At 28.3% G+C, this 18,293-nt stretch overlaps 1 protein-coding gene and 1 long non-coding RNA gene across 3 annotated transcripts; one reads left to right on the top strand and one right to left on the bottom strand.

The window, feature by feature from the left end:
* The first annotated feature begins 5,635 nt into the window (after nt 1-5,635).
* On the top strand, nt 5,636-8,061 carry LOC145949702 (uncharacterized). Of its 2 annotated transcripts, none has more exons than XR_014428115.1 (3): nt 5,636-6,249; nt 6,686-6,963; nt 7,531-8,061. It is a non-coding gene; the product is annotated as an uncharacterized LOC145949702 (long non-coding RNA). The 2 variants fall into 2 exon arrangements; XR_014428114.1 differs by having other exon boundaries at nt 6,645-6,963.
* Nucleotides 8,062-8,149: 88 nt separating this feature from the next.
* On the bottom strand, nt 8,150-10,517 carry LOC109788396 (uncharacterized). The gene is made up of 3 exons (XM_020347113.3): nt 9,640-10,517; nt 9,073-9,227; nt 8,150-8,796 (listed from the first exon to the last, which is right to left on the bottom strand). The coding sequence occupies exons 1-3, from the start codon at nt 10,283-10,285 to the stop codon at nt 8,539-8,541; spliced, it is 1,059 nt and encodes a 352-aa protein (XP_020202702.1). The 5' UTR covers nt 10,286-10,517; the 3' UTR covers nt 8,150-8,538.
* Nucleotides 10,518-18,293: the final 7,776 nt, after the last annotated feature.

Raw genomic sequence — 18,293 nt, 5'->3', positions numbered from 1 at the left:
CTCACTAAGTCATAAATTAATTCGTTTGTGATATCATAAATATCGTTGTTTTGATAAATTTTTACACGTAAAATGAATTCAATATGGATTTGTTATTAAATAAACTCTCACCATGACATGTAAAGTATATAGTGTTTAATTACTACGTTAACATGTTATAATTATCTTGCACTTTAATTATAAAGGAGAAACTTTCTTCATACAATTCGTTTATTTAATTTGTCTCTTTTTTTTCTCTAGAGAAATTACTAAAAAAATGTTGAATCACATAATTCTTAACTAATCTTTAAAGACATATAATTAAATGTGATTATTGATTGTTATCTTATAAATTAAAATTTTTAAATACATATTAAATTATAGTTAGTCAAAACTATAGACACATAAATTACCTAATAATTTTTCCTTCTTCTCAGCACTTAACATGAATTCATGTTAGCTCAATTTTTTTTATTATATTTTTTCATTATTTTGTTGATCTCTAGTTCGATTTGGTGAAGGCTCAACCATTTCTTGAGTTGACAACTTTTTCTCATCCATGCACATGTTTGTGGGAACCACTTTGAAGATATCTCCTCGAACACCATATTTACAATATCTTTATCCTTTCCGTTGACATGACCAACAAAAATACATCAATATCTTTTATCAAACTTGCTAATTGTTATATATCAACATTGGTCTCGCTAATTATTATATACTAATATTAGTCAATTTGAATTATTATAAGAAATATTATATATATATTGACATACAAAAGTGTCATTGTAAGTAATATATATATATATATATATATATATATATATATATATATATATATATAGAGGTATATATCTATTTAATATATAATTACATACAATTTTAATGTTAATTTTGAATGAAATTTAACAACATATTTTATATGTTACTATAGTTTATACGTACATTTTTTAACAATATATCAATATATATTGTATTTATTGGGTAAGTAAAAGTAATTTCTAGTAATATGTATAGTGTCATTATATGGTATATGTCACTATATGACAATTCTCTTGTAGTAAATTTTGATAATACATATGAAATAAATTATATTAGAAAGGGAGTATCCACTTTATATATATTTATAATATCTAATAAAAAAAATTAGTTATTATTTTCGAACGTAAATATTTCCTACAAATGTAATGTTTTAAAAAAAATCAAACTTGCTATATTCTTAATTTGGCACAAGTACGTAGCATAAAAAAAAAAAAAAACTAGGAAATAATTCATCGCTTATTTAACGCCCCCACAATTTCCATGTGCATAAATAAATTTAAGTTTGACTAACTTGACATAAGCAACAACTTTTATGCACTCAACTCAATCGAAATGAATGATATGCACCATTGAAGTATATTATCTGTTTGCGGATATGTAGGAATCAAATTTAGGTCCTAATTACCTAACTTCACTTGACTTGAGCTTCTGATTTCTCCTTATTATGAAGTCTACCCACACGACACGAATCTTAAGAAATCATCAATAAATGTGATTATATACTAATTTTTGCTAACCGAGTATTGCTATAATTCACTGGTCTAAAAATAGACTTGGCTCCGATCAATTATTACTAATTCCATGTCACAAATCTATTGTCTCGATTTTTCTTGACTTGTCCATGTATGTCTTCCCTTCATAGATGGTGAACTAATGGACTTCAAGCTCCTATACACTTTCACATGGTTAGGTCCAAATGTTATAGTTGCAACAGTAATAGTAAATTATTCTTCATCTTAATTTACTATTGCATGATAGACACGTAGACTTCAATTGTATTGTGAATTGAAATAGGGGACAATACTATTGGCAACTCTATATTTTGAGTGTCAATTTGTAAACATTTGCTGGTTTGGTAATGGTTCAATGATGAGTGAGGGGCAAATTTTGCCATGAGAAATTAATAACTAATATTTTGAGCATGAATTTGCAATATTAAACATATATGGTTTGATAACGGATAGGTCCAATAACTAAGATAAATCATTTAAACTTAATTATACCTCTTACAAAATTAATTTATTAGATACAATTTATTTCTACTTATATACATCACTTTGATCAGTCCATGTGAAATTTCTAAATAACTCTTTCTCCTTTTGTATGTTGTGTTGATTAACTTCTCTTTAGCCATTCATCACTTAGTTGGAAAAAAAAAAAAAAAAAACTTGAGCAACTATAAACATCTTGTGATATTTGCTATTTAATTCTATCAATAATAATGTTTCATATCCTTGTTTCACTAATATTGCTTTGATGATTCATTTGCATATACTTTGGTGAGGTATAAGCTCACCATCTTATTTTCTCATCAAAAGAACATAAAATTGACATTTGTGGGTAGTATAGTAATATATATATTCTAACAATAATCAATATGGTTAATTTTAAGTTAAATACATCATTTTATTCTTAAACTTTTAAGAAATTTTCAATTAGATCCATAAAATATTTTAAAAAATTGAAATTGGGTCCTTTGTCTTTTTATAGTTTTTAATGTAGTCCCTACGGATTAAAAAATTATTTACAATATATGTAATTTTATTAAATATTCTTTATATTTATACTTAAACAATTGCATTAAATTTTTATTTCATGTCATCATCTATACATATATCATGTTTTAATCCCTAGTCATAAAAATTCCCTATTATTCCATAATTCTTATGATTAGGGAGTATACAAAAAAATTAACCAATAAAAATTAAAATATGATATATTAGAGTACGACAATGGGACGGATAGTAAACCTCCGCCTGTCCTATTTAGTGCATGTATCTATTTAGTATATATTAATGAATATTTTATATATTTGCAGATATTGATAAATATTTGTTAAAATGTAAAGTCTTAAATAAAAAAGTAAAATAATAAAGTAAAACTAAAAAGAAATAACTTCAAAGCATATATTATTATTGAAAAATAATTTTATAACTTATATTTATAAAAAAATAAATTAATTAAATTAATTATATATAATTAAAAATATTTTTAAAATGTAGATACAAATATCTTATTGTCTGTCTCTGTCACATTATTAAATACATATCCATTTAATTATTGATTTATAATTTATAGTAATTTTTAGTCATGAATATATATAGGTATGAGTTTTTATATGTTATCCTTACTTGATACACATGAAATGATGATATAAAATAATAATTTAATGTGATTGTCTAAATATAAAAATATAAAAAATATTTTGTAAATTTTCACAAACATTAAATGAATTTCTAACCTTAGAAATTAAATCATAAAAATATAAAGAGATGAAAAATCTAATTACAGTATATTTTAGTCTAACAATCTGATTAAAATTTTCAAAAAAAAAAAAAATCATAGAGGAAATAATGTATTAAACTTAAATTTTAATACCATCTTATAAGTTAGCTTTGATTTTAATTTAACCTCAAAAATTAGCTTAAGAAATAAATATAGTCCCTTACTTTTTTCTGCCCAGCGATATATGTATTATTTTTGTTGTATGAGATATTTAACATCACTCTTCTTTTCGAAAGTGTTTTAAGGATATCACATTTTTTCATGTTTCAAAAAAAAAAAAAAATTAAAATCATGGTCCCAAATTGTGCGCCCATTATAATACCCTTGTGCTACCGTCCTAGACTACGAGCTCTCAAACCATAAATTATACTTAGCCCCTATGTACCTATTTAAGAAAGAAAAAAGTGTCATCAAAATTTATTTTCATTAAAAAGTAGTAGGATAACAGTGTCACTAATTTAGTCATTTAAGTTGTAATGGCCCATTAAATTAAATTAGTTCCTAAAATTAATAAAACTTCAAAAATATCGTATTTGAAGTTTGTTTTTTTTAATTAACGATCAGATTAATTTCTCAAATTGTAATTGTCAGACAAATTGATTCTTGAAATTAATATATATATATATATAATTGTTAAAATTATATCCTAATTTAATTCCTTCATTATTAGTCCGTGTTATTTATTGTTTGAAACACATTAACAAAGTGTTTGGTATATGATAAATTATTTAATACTTGAGAATCATAATTGATGATAATTAGAAATTCAGATTATGAATCATGAAAATCTATTTGGTTAGTCATAAATATTTCTGAAAAATATTTATAAATGTTACAACCTCTAAACATATATATATATATATATATATATATATAAATCAATTCACACAAATTAAAGAAAGTAGTTGAATGTATTTAATATAATAATTTCATATAAAATATACACTCTAAATTATATTTATTATAGATAGTATTCTCACTTATTATTTTAGAGGTATTTTTGAATTAAAAATATTAAATAAAGTTAATATAATTAAAATTTACTTATATTTCAATTTAAATTTTTAAGCATTTTTTTCTTATAAATAGGTTAAAAGGAAGTACTTAACAATTAGAAATTTTTATTACATTAAATAAACACATAAAAATAACATGATGTTTTATCATATTAAAGTTTTATTTTTATTTTTATTTTAAAAAGTTAATTTTTCAACTCTTCATAAAAATAAATTCATGGTAAACCTGTACAAATCATTTTCAAAAATAATATTTACTATAATATGCTATTTTTTAAATAATATATCAAATACAAAAACTACCATTTTCGACCTCAAATTAGAATTTTTAAAAATGGTATATCAAACACCGGTAACCGAGTGATAGTCAATAATGCTATATATGTGATTGTGGCGTCATGAAGATAAAAATTACTAAAATAGTGAAATAATAATTACTTTTTCCTTTTCTAATGATATTAGAAAACTTCAGTATCTCTCTTTCATTATGCATGTTTTGGGGTGTAACTAAATAGATTGATAATTTATCATTTCTGGCATCATTTTGTTAATTTCAGGGACCATTTTGTCATTATATTATTTTTAGGGGTCAATTTGACCGATTATTGCAATTTTAAAGAATAAACTGAACGATTCACTCTTGAATAAAATTCCAATCTGTTACCTTGAATTTTATCAAATGTTAGCAAACTCTGCTATCAATCCTAAATGAAATGTTTCCTCTTGTTGATTTTGATTTTGATTTTTGATTTTTTGCCCTTTTCTGTCCGTTTCTCTCTATGTAATAATTAAGAGTGCTTATGAAGTAATTTCATTCCATTTTTGCATTAAACATCATCCAAATCAAATAAGAAAGTTAACTGAAATTTAATTTGATTTGATTTAAATGAATTATAAATTTTGAATTAAATAAATTATTTTTTTAATTTAATTTGGTTCGATTTTTATGATTTTTAAAATTTAATTAAAAATATATAATTTTATTATTTAAGATCGTAAGTCAAAAATACAACTAAAAATATACAAAATAATAAAATATTTCGTCTACTTAATACATTTAATACCATTTTATCTTAAATTATTAAAAAAAATTAATATAATTTTAATTATATTAAATATTTTTTTCATATATATATATAATTTGTCATTTAAAAATTATTTTTAATTGTTATAAATAATTTCTAATTTTTATTTTAAAATTCAATTTAATATTTTACAATTTTATAAAATGTCTTGTAAATATTCTAACGTATATTTGGAGAGAAAAGCACCTTTTATTAATTTACAATTTTGTAAAACACTTTTTATATTATGTGTTAATTTTATATATCTAGATTATACATTTGAAAATAAAATATATTTATAAATAAGTATAATCCAATTTGATTTAGAGTTAGAGTGATTTTACATTTCAATCCAAAATTCAAACCAAATTGCGCAATGTTGAAAATTTAAAGACTAAATCAAATCACTAATTTATGATGTCCTATTAGTTTTCAAATATTTTTAGTTGATTCAATTTTGTGAACACTTGTAATGATAATGTATGTTTTGAGGCCTTTTATGATCTTGCAAACTGATACTTGTTTAGATGGTTACTTGTAACACCTTAATTTTCTCTAATTATTGATTTGAGGAGTAATAATGATTTTATTTGATTTACGATTGTTTTATTTTATGTATATTATTAAATTTAATTATTCAGGGGAGTATTAAAAAACAATAAAGATAAGAGGGGTTTAGAGAAATAGAAGTCATATATTTGAAGAGAAAGGAGGAAGAGAGAAGAATTATTATTCATTTTTTTTTATTTCAGGTTCTCTAACACTTGGGTTCTCCGAAGAAAACGCATTCAGAAAGCAAGGAGAAAGGATCACCAAAAAAGAGGAAGAAGATTAGGCTCATATGTTGCATTGCATTACTCTAGGTAAGGGGGTAATGAGAAAACTCATTTCTGGGATTCGGGTGTATGCATGAAGGGTAGAGGGATTGACCCTCAATCCCATAAGTTTTCTGTTTGATAAAATGATGTGTGCGTTTGATGCAATTGGTCAAGTAGATTTCAAATATGTGATTGATTTGATGATCAAATGTCTTATAGTAATTAATTGAATGCTCTGTAGAAAAAAGTTAGAACCCTAAGGAGAGAAATTTGATAAAATTAAAGGAGAAAGAGTTGTAGACTCTAAAATTGGAGAATTTTCTGGATGTAAAACAAATTCTAAGTGCTTATAAGTGGTAAGATTGATTATGGTGATAATTGTTTTGAGATTATTAATTCTAATATGTGTGTTTGGGTGTTGGAACGCACACGGCGCCAAGCTTAAATGCTTGACATCGGGCGTGCCTTTGCGTGCATGAAGGCACTACCTAAACGTGTCAGGTGCGAGGAGAGGATGGAGCTCTCTATTGTGGCTCTGAGAGTAGAGATGTCCACATCAGGCATGAAAAGACTATGGTGCTCTTTGTTGTGACTTAGCGTCGAGCATAGAGATGTCCACACCGGGCGCAAAAGACTATGGTGCTCTTTGTGGTGGCTTAATGTTGAATGCGAGGCGTGACGCCAGGCGTGATGGGGTTTTGGTGCTCTTTGTGGTGGCTTAAAGCCAGGTCTAGCCTGGGGAAGCCAGGCGCGAGAGAGGTAGGTGCTCTCTATTGTATTTTAAGGTCAAGCGTGGGTTTCTAAGCCCAGTGTGGATGGCCAAAAGGCTTAATGTGATGTTTTAAATGATTTTTTTATGATGTTTGTGATTGTTATATGATGATGAATGTATATGCATACTTAATGATTGATGATTATTATCATGATTGATGTCCTTGGTGTGGATGGATATAGATGTCAGTGGACGATGAATTAAACAATGATTGTGATGTATTAATATGAAAGCATTTGCATGGTGGTGAATGGTGACATGTATAATTTATTTGCATGATTATGTTGTTATGGTGGGAACCTGTTTTTGTGGTTCTAGTGGGAATACTTTTGTGTTAGTAGTTTAAGATTAACTCGGGACTTAGATACCAATTGTATATTCTTGATGATGATGATGGTCGAGTACCTTATGCATTTAGATGTAGGTGCACATTGCATTGTACCTTTGAGTGTGTGTTTGTGGATGGTTGATGTTGTTATTACAGTTTGAAGTATGAATTGTTATTATTATATTTCAAAGTATCAGTTGTTATTAATATATTATTTTACGTGAAGAGATAGGATGCCGAGGGTTGCAATCCATTCCCTATAGAGTGAGATTATTCTCACTCCCTGTTTGATTTTGGTGTATCTGTCGTATGTTTTGCGAATGAGGATCCCCAATCTTGAAAGGAACAAGGAGTAATCTAGGTGTTGGTGAAACTCTTATGCCAATATGACACCAAAAATGTGGAGTAATTTAGGAATTTTATTACTTCTTTTGTTGCTAGAGTCTTTTTGAACTACAATTGTCTACTACTACTCTTTTTATTTATTCTTCCAACGAACTAGATTATTCTATTTGTGATTTCTATGAAGATGTATTCAAATTTTTACGAGTTTCAGTTAGTTTCATTCTTGGGATAGATGGATGTCACATGAGTATATATACTATCAAGTAGAAAATCTAAATCTTTCATACACTACATTTTGGACCTTCACCGGGGTTAATGACATCCATTTGAAATATTTTACAATGCAGGCAAAAAAAATTTCAACCTAATTTGCGAGTTTCTTTCTTGATGAGTTGATGTATCATTTCTAGCCTCTTTTTTATTCATTTACGTGCACAAAAATTTAGCATCAAGGATTGGAAACTACTACGTATCCAACAAAAAAAACTTTCAATTCCTACTAATCAAAACACCGAAGTCTTATTATCATTATGAATAAATTCAAGTACAAATACAAGGATGAATATTCTTTAGGAGCACATATATTCATAACAGCCTTGTTCAAACAAGCAAGGGAAAACATAAAAATAAGAAAATGCCATGCTTTGTCAAGAACCATCCCTGCTTCCTGTTCCATTAATTGACCAAATGGTGTCAGATAGGCTTGAGATGAAAGTCTGAAAGCTTACACTTGTGCTGGGTGTTTCACAAAGAAAACTGACATAAAAAAGAGTCCCCAATCTTGAAAACATAATCTGTATTCACAATGTAAGCTTCATAGTATTCATCATTGTGTGTGCCACATGATATAGGACCCATGAAGAATATATATATATATAATCACACATACTCAATACTCAACAACCATCTTAAGCATGGATTCCATTCTCTCTTTGTCCCTACACATGCTGATCAAGTCCAAGTATTTCATAGCATCATGAGGTGGTAGCCCCTCAAGAAGGAACTTTAACAACCGGCCATGTGTTCCTTGCATCACAACAAAACACTGTTCTAGTGCACTCTCGTCTTGCTCTTTGCTCAACTCCACTGCTTCCATCATTGGAAGTAATTCCAAATCCTCTTCCATGAAATGTTGTTTGCATTGCACCTGTTAACAAGAAAAGTGAAGGGAACCCAATTCAGATATCAAACTCTTGATTCACAAGATGCAAATTGATGTAGAGCATGTTTACTTTCACGCCATTTTTTAGTTGGACATGGTTCACTAACAATTAGTTACATTTATATTGATTTTGATATCATGGAAGTGAAACCAAACATGCACGTATAAGATAAAAATGAAATGAAGATAGACTGTATGATAAAAATGAGAAGAAAAAAAATGTGCAAATGAAAATAATAATTTGTGAGTTGGATATATTACCTGCAATGATTTGAGCCGAGTAGAAAGGTTGTACAAAGTGTCTCTGTAATTAGGGCTGCGTGAGTCTAAAACCTCAACGGATTTAATAATTTCTTTGATGCCATTCATGATAGGTAGGTCCCTAGCATGTTCCTCTTTTGCAGCTTTACACAGCCCTGCATTCGCCCTCAATATCACAAAACTTTAAACACAAGCAAACTACTTTCTCTTAACTTCTAAAATGTATGTTTCAACTGCCAAAACCGCCCTTTTACACTATCTTCTTTTTCCATTAAACATTAACCAAATAATCTCTAATTTAACATTCATTGCTGGGATATCCGACGGTTCAACAAAATCATGTAGAGCAAACAAAAGCACGTGACAAAACCATGATCCCCTTAGTTTACTTAATTCCCATGATTCTATGCAACCCTGTCTCAAAAAAAATTAAAAACTACCTTATTGTTAGTTAATTTTACCAATGAAGAAAAGATTTAGGAAAACACTTGGTAAAACCAAAATCAACTAACTTGCAAAAACAATGACAATGTTATATTGTTTATTGTTAACAAAAGATTTGTGTACCAGGATCAGCTCTATCAAAGATAGGAAAGAGAAGTCTCTCCTCCATTTGAGCATGTTCCAACATCACCTCCAACAGCTGAGAGTAGCTCCTCCCGAATTTCGCCACCTCCATCTTCCAAGTCCCCACCTTAGGATCAACGGCCCTCCTTCCGCCACGCGTCGCCAGATCCTCCACCCACTTCACAACCCTCTCCAAGTGCCACGTCATGCTCCTGTGCTGCAGCCGCGTCACCCTCGCCACCAACGGCCCCGTTTCCTCCTCCCTCCCGCCGCCGCCACTCTCCGCCGCCACCTCCGCCTCCGCCACCTCCTCCTCCTCCGCCAGGTCGGGAAACTTCAAGTCTATAAACCGGAGCAGCGCGTCGCGGGAGCCCGACGCCGCCTGGGGCCCCACGCGGAACACAACCGGAACCGCCGCCTCGGATCCTCCGCCACGCGCCGCCGTGCGCGGCGGAGGCGGCGGCGGAGGTTGCGCGACGGGAGCGGGGTTGGACGAGACGGCGTCGTGGAGAACCGCGAAGCGGGTGTAGGCGGCGACAATGCTGTTGGGGGAGCCGCGGAGGCGCACGGTGGGGTAGACGGTGGCGCCGCCGTGGGGCAGAATCTCGGCGGTTAGCTTGTCCGACGAGCGTAGGCAGTTACCCATTAAGTGGGAAAAATGAAATTTTGCGGTTTGCGGAGGATTGGGTTGCAATTAGTGCATAGTTTTGGTGGAAGGAAGAAGAGTAGAAAAGTGGGTTAGTTTGATGCGTGAAAGAGAGAAGGAGAATGGGTTTAATGTGGTGTGAGAAGTGAGAAGAGTGCGTTAGTCTGAGTTCGGTGGCTTCAATGGGAAGGGATGAATCGCGAACGTGGATTGATATCTCAGTTTCCATGGTATATATCTGGAAAGATATAAAGCAAGTAGTGTGAAACTATCAAAAATAAAAATGATAAATTTTATGTCAGTTTTTTTTTTTTTTTTTTCATATCAAGTTATTACTGAAACTATTACTTTATTTCTAAGAGATCGATTTGATAGGAAAAAATTATATCTCTTTTTCATATAAGGAAAAAAGTAAATATATTTTTCTTATATAATATTCATATTAAAATGTATATTATATTGATGTTATTCTAAGTCTTCGTATGATAAAAACAATGGTTTTGCTCGCTCATAGTATTTCTTTTTATATTTAGATAAATTTTTTGTTTCCTAGAAATAATGTAGGTTAAATTTGGAGAATAAATTTGTCAATTTGATTATTTATGGTGAGTTAGATTAGATAAATAAATTTACCAATTTTTTCAACTTGTCCAACCTAACTCTCTAACTCGATGAATTGAATCTATCAATTAGGTGAGTTAACTCACTAATCTATTTTTTAGATTTGTCTAAGTTTTAATTATATTCTTAAAAGATAATTTTGTAATAAATTTATACTAAATCAATGTTTTATTTTATAGCATAACTTTTTTTTTTTTATAATTATTTTCATTTTATATAAAATAGAAGTATGTTGTCTTAATCACATATTTTTTACTAGTACATGTTCATGCATAATGTCTTTTTTCAATAGAAATGCATGTTCTTTTGGCCCTTTACATGAAAAATTACAACTCCTTTATCAAGTTTACAAATAATAATAAAATTATATGTTAAAGTGATAATGTATATTTAAATATTTTAATTAATTATCTTTTTTAAATTTGAGTGGATCAACTTGTCAATCTATCATTTTTAATCTACCAATTCATTAAAATAAATCAATATGTGAATCCACTATTAAATGAAGTAAGTTATAATATGTTTTCTTTGGTTTATCAACTTAACCCACTCTGGTTTTTTTATTATAGATTATTTTGTTCCATTCCACTTTAAATGAATTAACTCACTTTATTATTATTATTATTATTATTATTATTATTTTATAAAATTTTAGATATTAGGATAAGAGATGAAAATGGCGATGAATTATAAGATACCTTTGGCACAATATATATATATGATTTGTTAATCTTCATGAAATCTAAATTTTTAATTTATAAAAAAGAGTTAATAATACTGAAGATGGGTCAGAAATATGATGCTCCTACATCATATAATAACTTCGTTGAAATTCCCCGATTATGATAAATACAAAGACCAATTATATTTGACTAAAAAGTAAAAACTTATATACTTAAAACAAGTGGTGAATGCACGTTTAGTAATATGGAGCAATTGCCCCCTACAACTACGAGATTTTACATTTACTAAATTATGTTCAATAAAAACAAATTTTTGCCCCATAATAAATGTAGGTTTTATCCCCCATGACATTTTAATTATTTTGGAATAAAGGTAAAAAATTTATAAAAAAGAAAAACATATTAACTTATCACTTTATTCTATTAATTTTTTTAAGACTATTTTGTTTTGCCCCAATTAAAGAAATATTTTGGACCCATCATTGCTAAAAGCACATTTAGGTTGATCCATAGATAAGATAGTTAAAGATCAAGTTATAAGTCCATTAACAAAAGATTAATTATTATTAAATTTTATAAAGCAAAATTATCATATATGTCGATAGCAAAAAAGACGAGAAATATTATCAAATAAAATATTAATATATTTTAAAATTTTGAAAAATAAAAACACATAATTAGTTTAAATTTTAATACATATTTCAAACATTAAACACAAATAACAATTAAATGACATGTGATATGATACATGTCTCATATATCATGGCACTAGTGAGAGTTATATGAGATAAATAAATATTATATTACTAATTTAAATATTAACTAATTTATCACACGAACAAGTTTTTGTAATATGATCGAATACATATTAGATTACTAATATAATATATATGTCTCTAATTTTATGTGTTACGCATATTAGATAATTAATATTTATTATTATTATTATATTAAATTTAGGCCAAGTATATAATTAAATAAAAAAATGTTTATTATACTTAATCACTCAATTCAAAATACTAAAATATAATTAGTTAATTGGATTAAACTTGTAGATTTATAATTTAGAATTTAGGATTGAGCTCGTAAGTGGATCCACCTAAACAAAATCCCAACATATAACTCACTCTAAAACAAAAAAATTGCTCTCAAATTTGCTTTGAATCTCCTCTACCATTTGACAATCTTGATAACATTTACCTTGTCTTTGTTTTAGCAGGAGGAGAGCTACTAATTTAAAACATAACGTTACTGATAAAGGAAAAGTAAAATCAAAAGAAATTATATAGTTAAATGTACAACTAGTAATTAAAGAATAAAGTAGATAATATATATACATTATTTTTATTATATAAAAATAACTAAGTGTTTAAAAATATATTTTAGTTTTCTAATAAATAATTTATCTTACGATACAACTTTGTTTTTAGCGATTAATATTTTTAAATACTAAAATTTAATTTTAAATTAAAGATATAAAAATTTAAAAATTCTTTAAAATGTAATCATTAAAAAAATTAACTAAAATTATTCATATTGAAATATAATCCTAAAATCAATATCGATAGTTATTCATTGCACATTGGTTAATTTGTAATTGTATGTAAGGTCCGAAGCGCCTGGGATTCTCCTATCAATGCTATGTAAGAATAGTATTATAAATGTTGTTGAACCTTGTAATTCGTAACAAGTCTCGGGTTTAGTATACGATGCCCTCTTTATATCGCAAATGAAACGATATAATATAATATAATGACCACCAGCATTAATCTAATGATTGTGAGAAGAAAGTTGTTAGAATAGGAAAGAAAGAAATTATATTCAATTTTTCTTGCATCTTTATAATTTTTTTATGAATAAAAAAATAAATTAATATAATGTGGGATTATTTTCGAATTTTTCTTCTTTTAAATGTAGAATATCCTTGAACTCAAAATTAAAATTATTGTTTTTAAAATATTGAGATTCATTTTATGTCATTTTAATGTACTTATTTATGCTCATTTCTTTAATTTTTTTTTTGGCAAACATATATTTTTTTAACTTAGGTACCACTAGAATCTGCAAGTAGAAAATAGATTGAATTAAGTCTCATCTTTAGGCTCTTTGGTGAACTCTTACAATAAGTACTAAAACTCTCATGTTTAAGTGATAAGTACTCTCACTAGTTAACAATAAATTTTATGTGTGTGCACTAGTTGTGTAGCTACTAAAGAGATCAAATAGTTTTGGCCAAGTTGGACGAGAATAGAGAGATATGGCTAAGATTCTTTCCTTTACCTTCATATTCCTAGGATTATGCTTGGTAACTACAATAAGGCAGATACTTCTGTCATACTCGCCCACTATGAATGAGCGAGTTCATTATGGTCAAACTTAACAGAAGGAGCTCTAAAGTTGGTCCTATCTTTCTTTTCATTGATTTATCACATAATTAGGATATTCATTTAAAGTGTTTAGTCTAGATAAGCTATACTTGTTTATCAAGTAACAAAATTGGTTTGTTGGGTCAAAAGATGATCTTAGACTTCTTAGGCCTAAAGTTTTAATGATAACAAACATTGATATTTTTATAGAGAAAAGTTTTCAAATCAAACAATAAGACAAATTGATATAAGATGATCTGATAGGATAATTAATTATCTTGATGTTAAGTCTAACAAACGAAACACTTCATTTGTAAGACATATGTTTTAAATCTATATCATTTATGATGTCTGATAACTAAATCAATCTTTGTTTACATGATTTCTTAACATATCGAAGTGAAAAAGCTTATTTGATACTCACAAATAACAAAAGGAACAAAAGATATACTATGCATTAGAAAAAGACAAGCAGATCTCATAAATCATGGAATTCATAAAAAAAAAGCTACTTTGACTTGACACACACATGGTTTCACTCTTTTGGTACCTAAAATGTGATAAGTAACTTTCTTGATCAAATAAAAAGTGACAATTTGGTGAAAGATATTAAATGCAAGCAATTAATGCACCAACGAACACTTCTCTCCATAAAGAACGAAGATGAAGATAGACAAACAAGCCTATAAGAGCTACCTAAGGATTTGCAAAACTCATCTTCAATGAAACATTTATAAAAAGAAGCTTGAAGATCCAAAAAAATGTCGGAGAGAACACACATTGTAAAAATTATATTCATTTTTTAAATCAATAAGCATTGTACTTATTTGGTTGTATCGCGTCTTAATAGTAAGACAAAACAACATTATCTTACAATATTTAACTTAGTGTTACTACTTTAAGCTCAGAGAGACTTGACTGTAAAAGAATACTTGGTTGTTTTAAGTTTGAAGAGGCTTGATTGTAAAAGAATACATAGTAAAGACTTGACTGTAAAAGAATACTTGATTGTTTGAAGCTTAGAGATTCTTCATGTTAAAAAAATACTTAGGTAGTTGCTTGAAGAGGCAACTCAAACAATACTTGGGTTGAGCCAAAAATGGCTTGTAAAATAATACTTGTATGTTTGTAAAAGATAGTAAAACTTGATCGGTTTGATAAAAAATTGTACATAGTCTCGATGGTTGAGAAGAACCAGTATAAAAATACTTTGTATTCTTTCTACTTATCTCTTTGTCTAAACTTCTAAAGTTATTATACTACTTCTTTATTTCAAAAAGTGAGTTTTTTTTATTGAAATTATTTAACCCTCCTTCTAATATCTTTCTTTTCTTCATAGTTTGGTATCAGAGCTCAACCTTTGACGGGGTTAAGAAAAAGAAGCAGTGAAAGTCAATACCTACCTGAAGGAGTTTCTCTTAAAGGGCCTCCAACCTTTAACGAGAAGACTACCTATAATGGAAGGACAAGATGGAGATGTTCATCAAATCTATCCAATATCAACTTTGGAGAATCATCACAGGAGGTGATATTGAAGTTAAGAAGGCATAGAGTAAGTACACATAAAATGACTACAACACCCTACAACTCAACACCAAAGTAAGATACATCTTGGCTTTCTCTTTAGCCATAATAGAATATAGAAAATTTTGTAGCTACAAAACTGTCATAGAAATATGGGAAGTCATCAAGGTAGCTCATGGGGGTATTTAAGATGTTAGGTTCAAATGAGATGCCACTCTTCAGACCTTATTGATTGTTCTCTTTGTAGGAGAATGAAACCATTGATGAAGTGTTTGTAAGATTCCAAAATATTCTTTATGGGTTAAAATCCCCATGATATGAGTTTTCCAAAGCTTGAAATAATATCAAAATCTTGGATAATCTTCTAAGAAAAAAAGGCTACTACTATATCATAGGCATGCGATCTCAAAACTCTTAATCTGGATGAAATTTTAGGAGCCTTAAGAGTCATGAAGTCCAATTGAAGAATAAGGATCATCTCAAGCCAAATGACTTTGTTGCTCTAAGGGCTGGTGATACCAGTAGGAGGAGAGACAAAAGAAAGGCTTTGAAGGTTGAATCTGAGCATAGCAACTCAAACAAACATTTTAAAAATTCCATGAATGATGAGATATCTCTCATGTCCAAAAATTTTATGAACATGTTGAAGAAGAAAGGAAGATTGAAGAGTTTCTAGAAAAAGAAGGACAAGTACAAAAAGCCTATTTAGGAAGACAACAAAAAAAGTCATCTGCTATGAGTGTAAGAAACTTAGACATATGAAAACTAAATATCCTACACTCAGAAAGTGATGGACCAACGAAAAGAAGGCCAAGAAATGTCTGATGGCCACCAGGGAGGATCTGGACAACAACAATAACAACAATTTAGACGATGAAAAATGCCAACATTTGTCTAATTGTAGACACATATGATACAAGATGAGAGGTAAATTCTAACTATGATTCTTGTCCTTCTAATAGTTTTGATGAAGATGAGATGTCCTATGAAACTCTCCTAGAAAACTTTTAGATGATCACTCTTGAGTATGAGAAATTTAAAGAACAATGTAAACTATTACAAACAGAAGATCATAAACAATGAACCACTTGAGGTTACAACATTTCGAGATGAAAACATACAAATCAAGAAAGGCCTTGCTAAATTTGTAGATGGATCCTCCAAACTAAATACGCTTTTAAAGCATGAGAGATTCCCATCTAACAAAAGTGGTCTTGCTTTTGATTCAAAATTTGGGACATCACATTCTAGACCTAAGACTATTCTCTATAACATCTATGGAAAGACTCATCATCCGCCTAGTAGATGCAAAAGTAAATAGAAACATAGAAACAAGTCTAAGGTTAAGGGTATAATAAAATAAGGACAAGTACAAGAAACTTGTTTAGGAAGACAACAAAGAAGTCATCTACTATGAGTGTAAAAAACTTTTAGACATGAAAACTAAATGTCCTACACTCAAAAAGTGATGGACCAACGAAAAGAAGGCCAAGAAATGTCTGATGGCCACTAGGGAGGATCTGGACAACAACAATAGCAACAATTTAGACGATGAAAATGCCAACATTTGTCTAATGGTAGACACAGATGATACAAGCACTACAAGAAAAATACAAAATAGCGACCGAAATTAGCGACCGAAATTTATCGGTCGCTATTTTGCGACCGAATTAGCGACCGAATAATTTAGCGACTGATTTAGCGACAGAATTTGATCAGTCGCTGTTTAGCGACGGAATTAGCGACGGATTTTATCAGTAACAATAAAATCGGTCGCTAAATCAGTCGCTGTTTAATTTTGTTTCGTGGGAACGTAGTTTGCTACGGAATTAGCGACCAATTTTGAAAAAATTATAAAAAAATTGCGACCGAATTTAATTCGGTCGCTAATACTAAACTTTTGAAATTTTTAGCGACCGATTAAATTTCGGTAGCTAAACAATACAAACAAACTTAGCGATCGAATTAAAATTGGTCGCTAAATTTTTTTATTAAATTTTATAAATAGACTAAAATTAAACATTTCATTAAAGTTACACAGCCAGGTTTCGATCCCAGGTCCTGTAGGTAACCATGGGCCAACTACGAAACCACTACGCCAGTTTGATTCATTGATATAATACTGAAAGTAATTATATATATATATAAAATACAGAAGCTTATAATTTTTATTATCTTATAATTTAATATTAGATTTCTTTTAATTATAAAATATAGTAAATAAAATCTAAAATCTGTATCCGTTTCTTTGATAAAAATATTTAATTAAATTTTAAAAAATATTTAATTATAATCTTTTGATTTAATACTGGATTTGTTTTGATTATAATATTTTAATGTATTTTATTTGAAATATCAGTTAAAATATTTTATGATCTTTTCATTTTAATTTATTGTAAAATAATTAGAATATTTAATTTAGTGTCATTAAAAAAATAACCAATATAAGATTTAATTTATTTAATTTCATTATTTATTATAATACTTTTAGTTATTGTATTGATATAAAAATATATTTAATTAAAATATATTTTAAAATTTTAATTAATTTATTATCATTCACTTACTTTATTAAAAAGTGATAAAATATAATTTATTTTCAATTAATTTAATAAAATAAAAACTTTAAAATATATATTTAAAATATGTAATAATTTCTTAAATATAAATATTTAATTAATTTTAATATATACTAAATTTAATATTAGAAAATTTATTAAGATTTTAGTTATAATTTTTATTATCTTTTGATTTAATATTGGATTTCTTTTGATTATAAAACATAGTAAATAAAATCTAAAATCTAAAAATATT

Source organism: Cajanus cajan, chromosome 7, assembly GCF_000230855.2.
Source record: "Cajanus cajan strain Asha chromosome 7, NIPB_CcT2T_4, whole genome shotgun sequence".
In the NCBI taxonomy this organism is placed as follows: domain Eukaryota; kingdom Viridiplantae; phylum Streptophyta; class Magnoliopsida; order Fabales; family Fabaceae; genus Cajanus; species Cajanus cajan.
The sequence above is the reverse complement of the archived record's forward strand: the minus strand, read 5'-3'. Positions and strand labels throughout refer to the sequence as shown.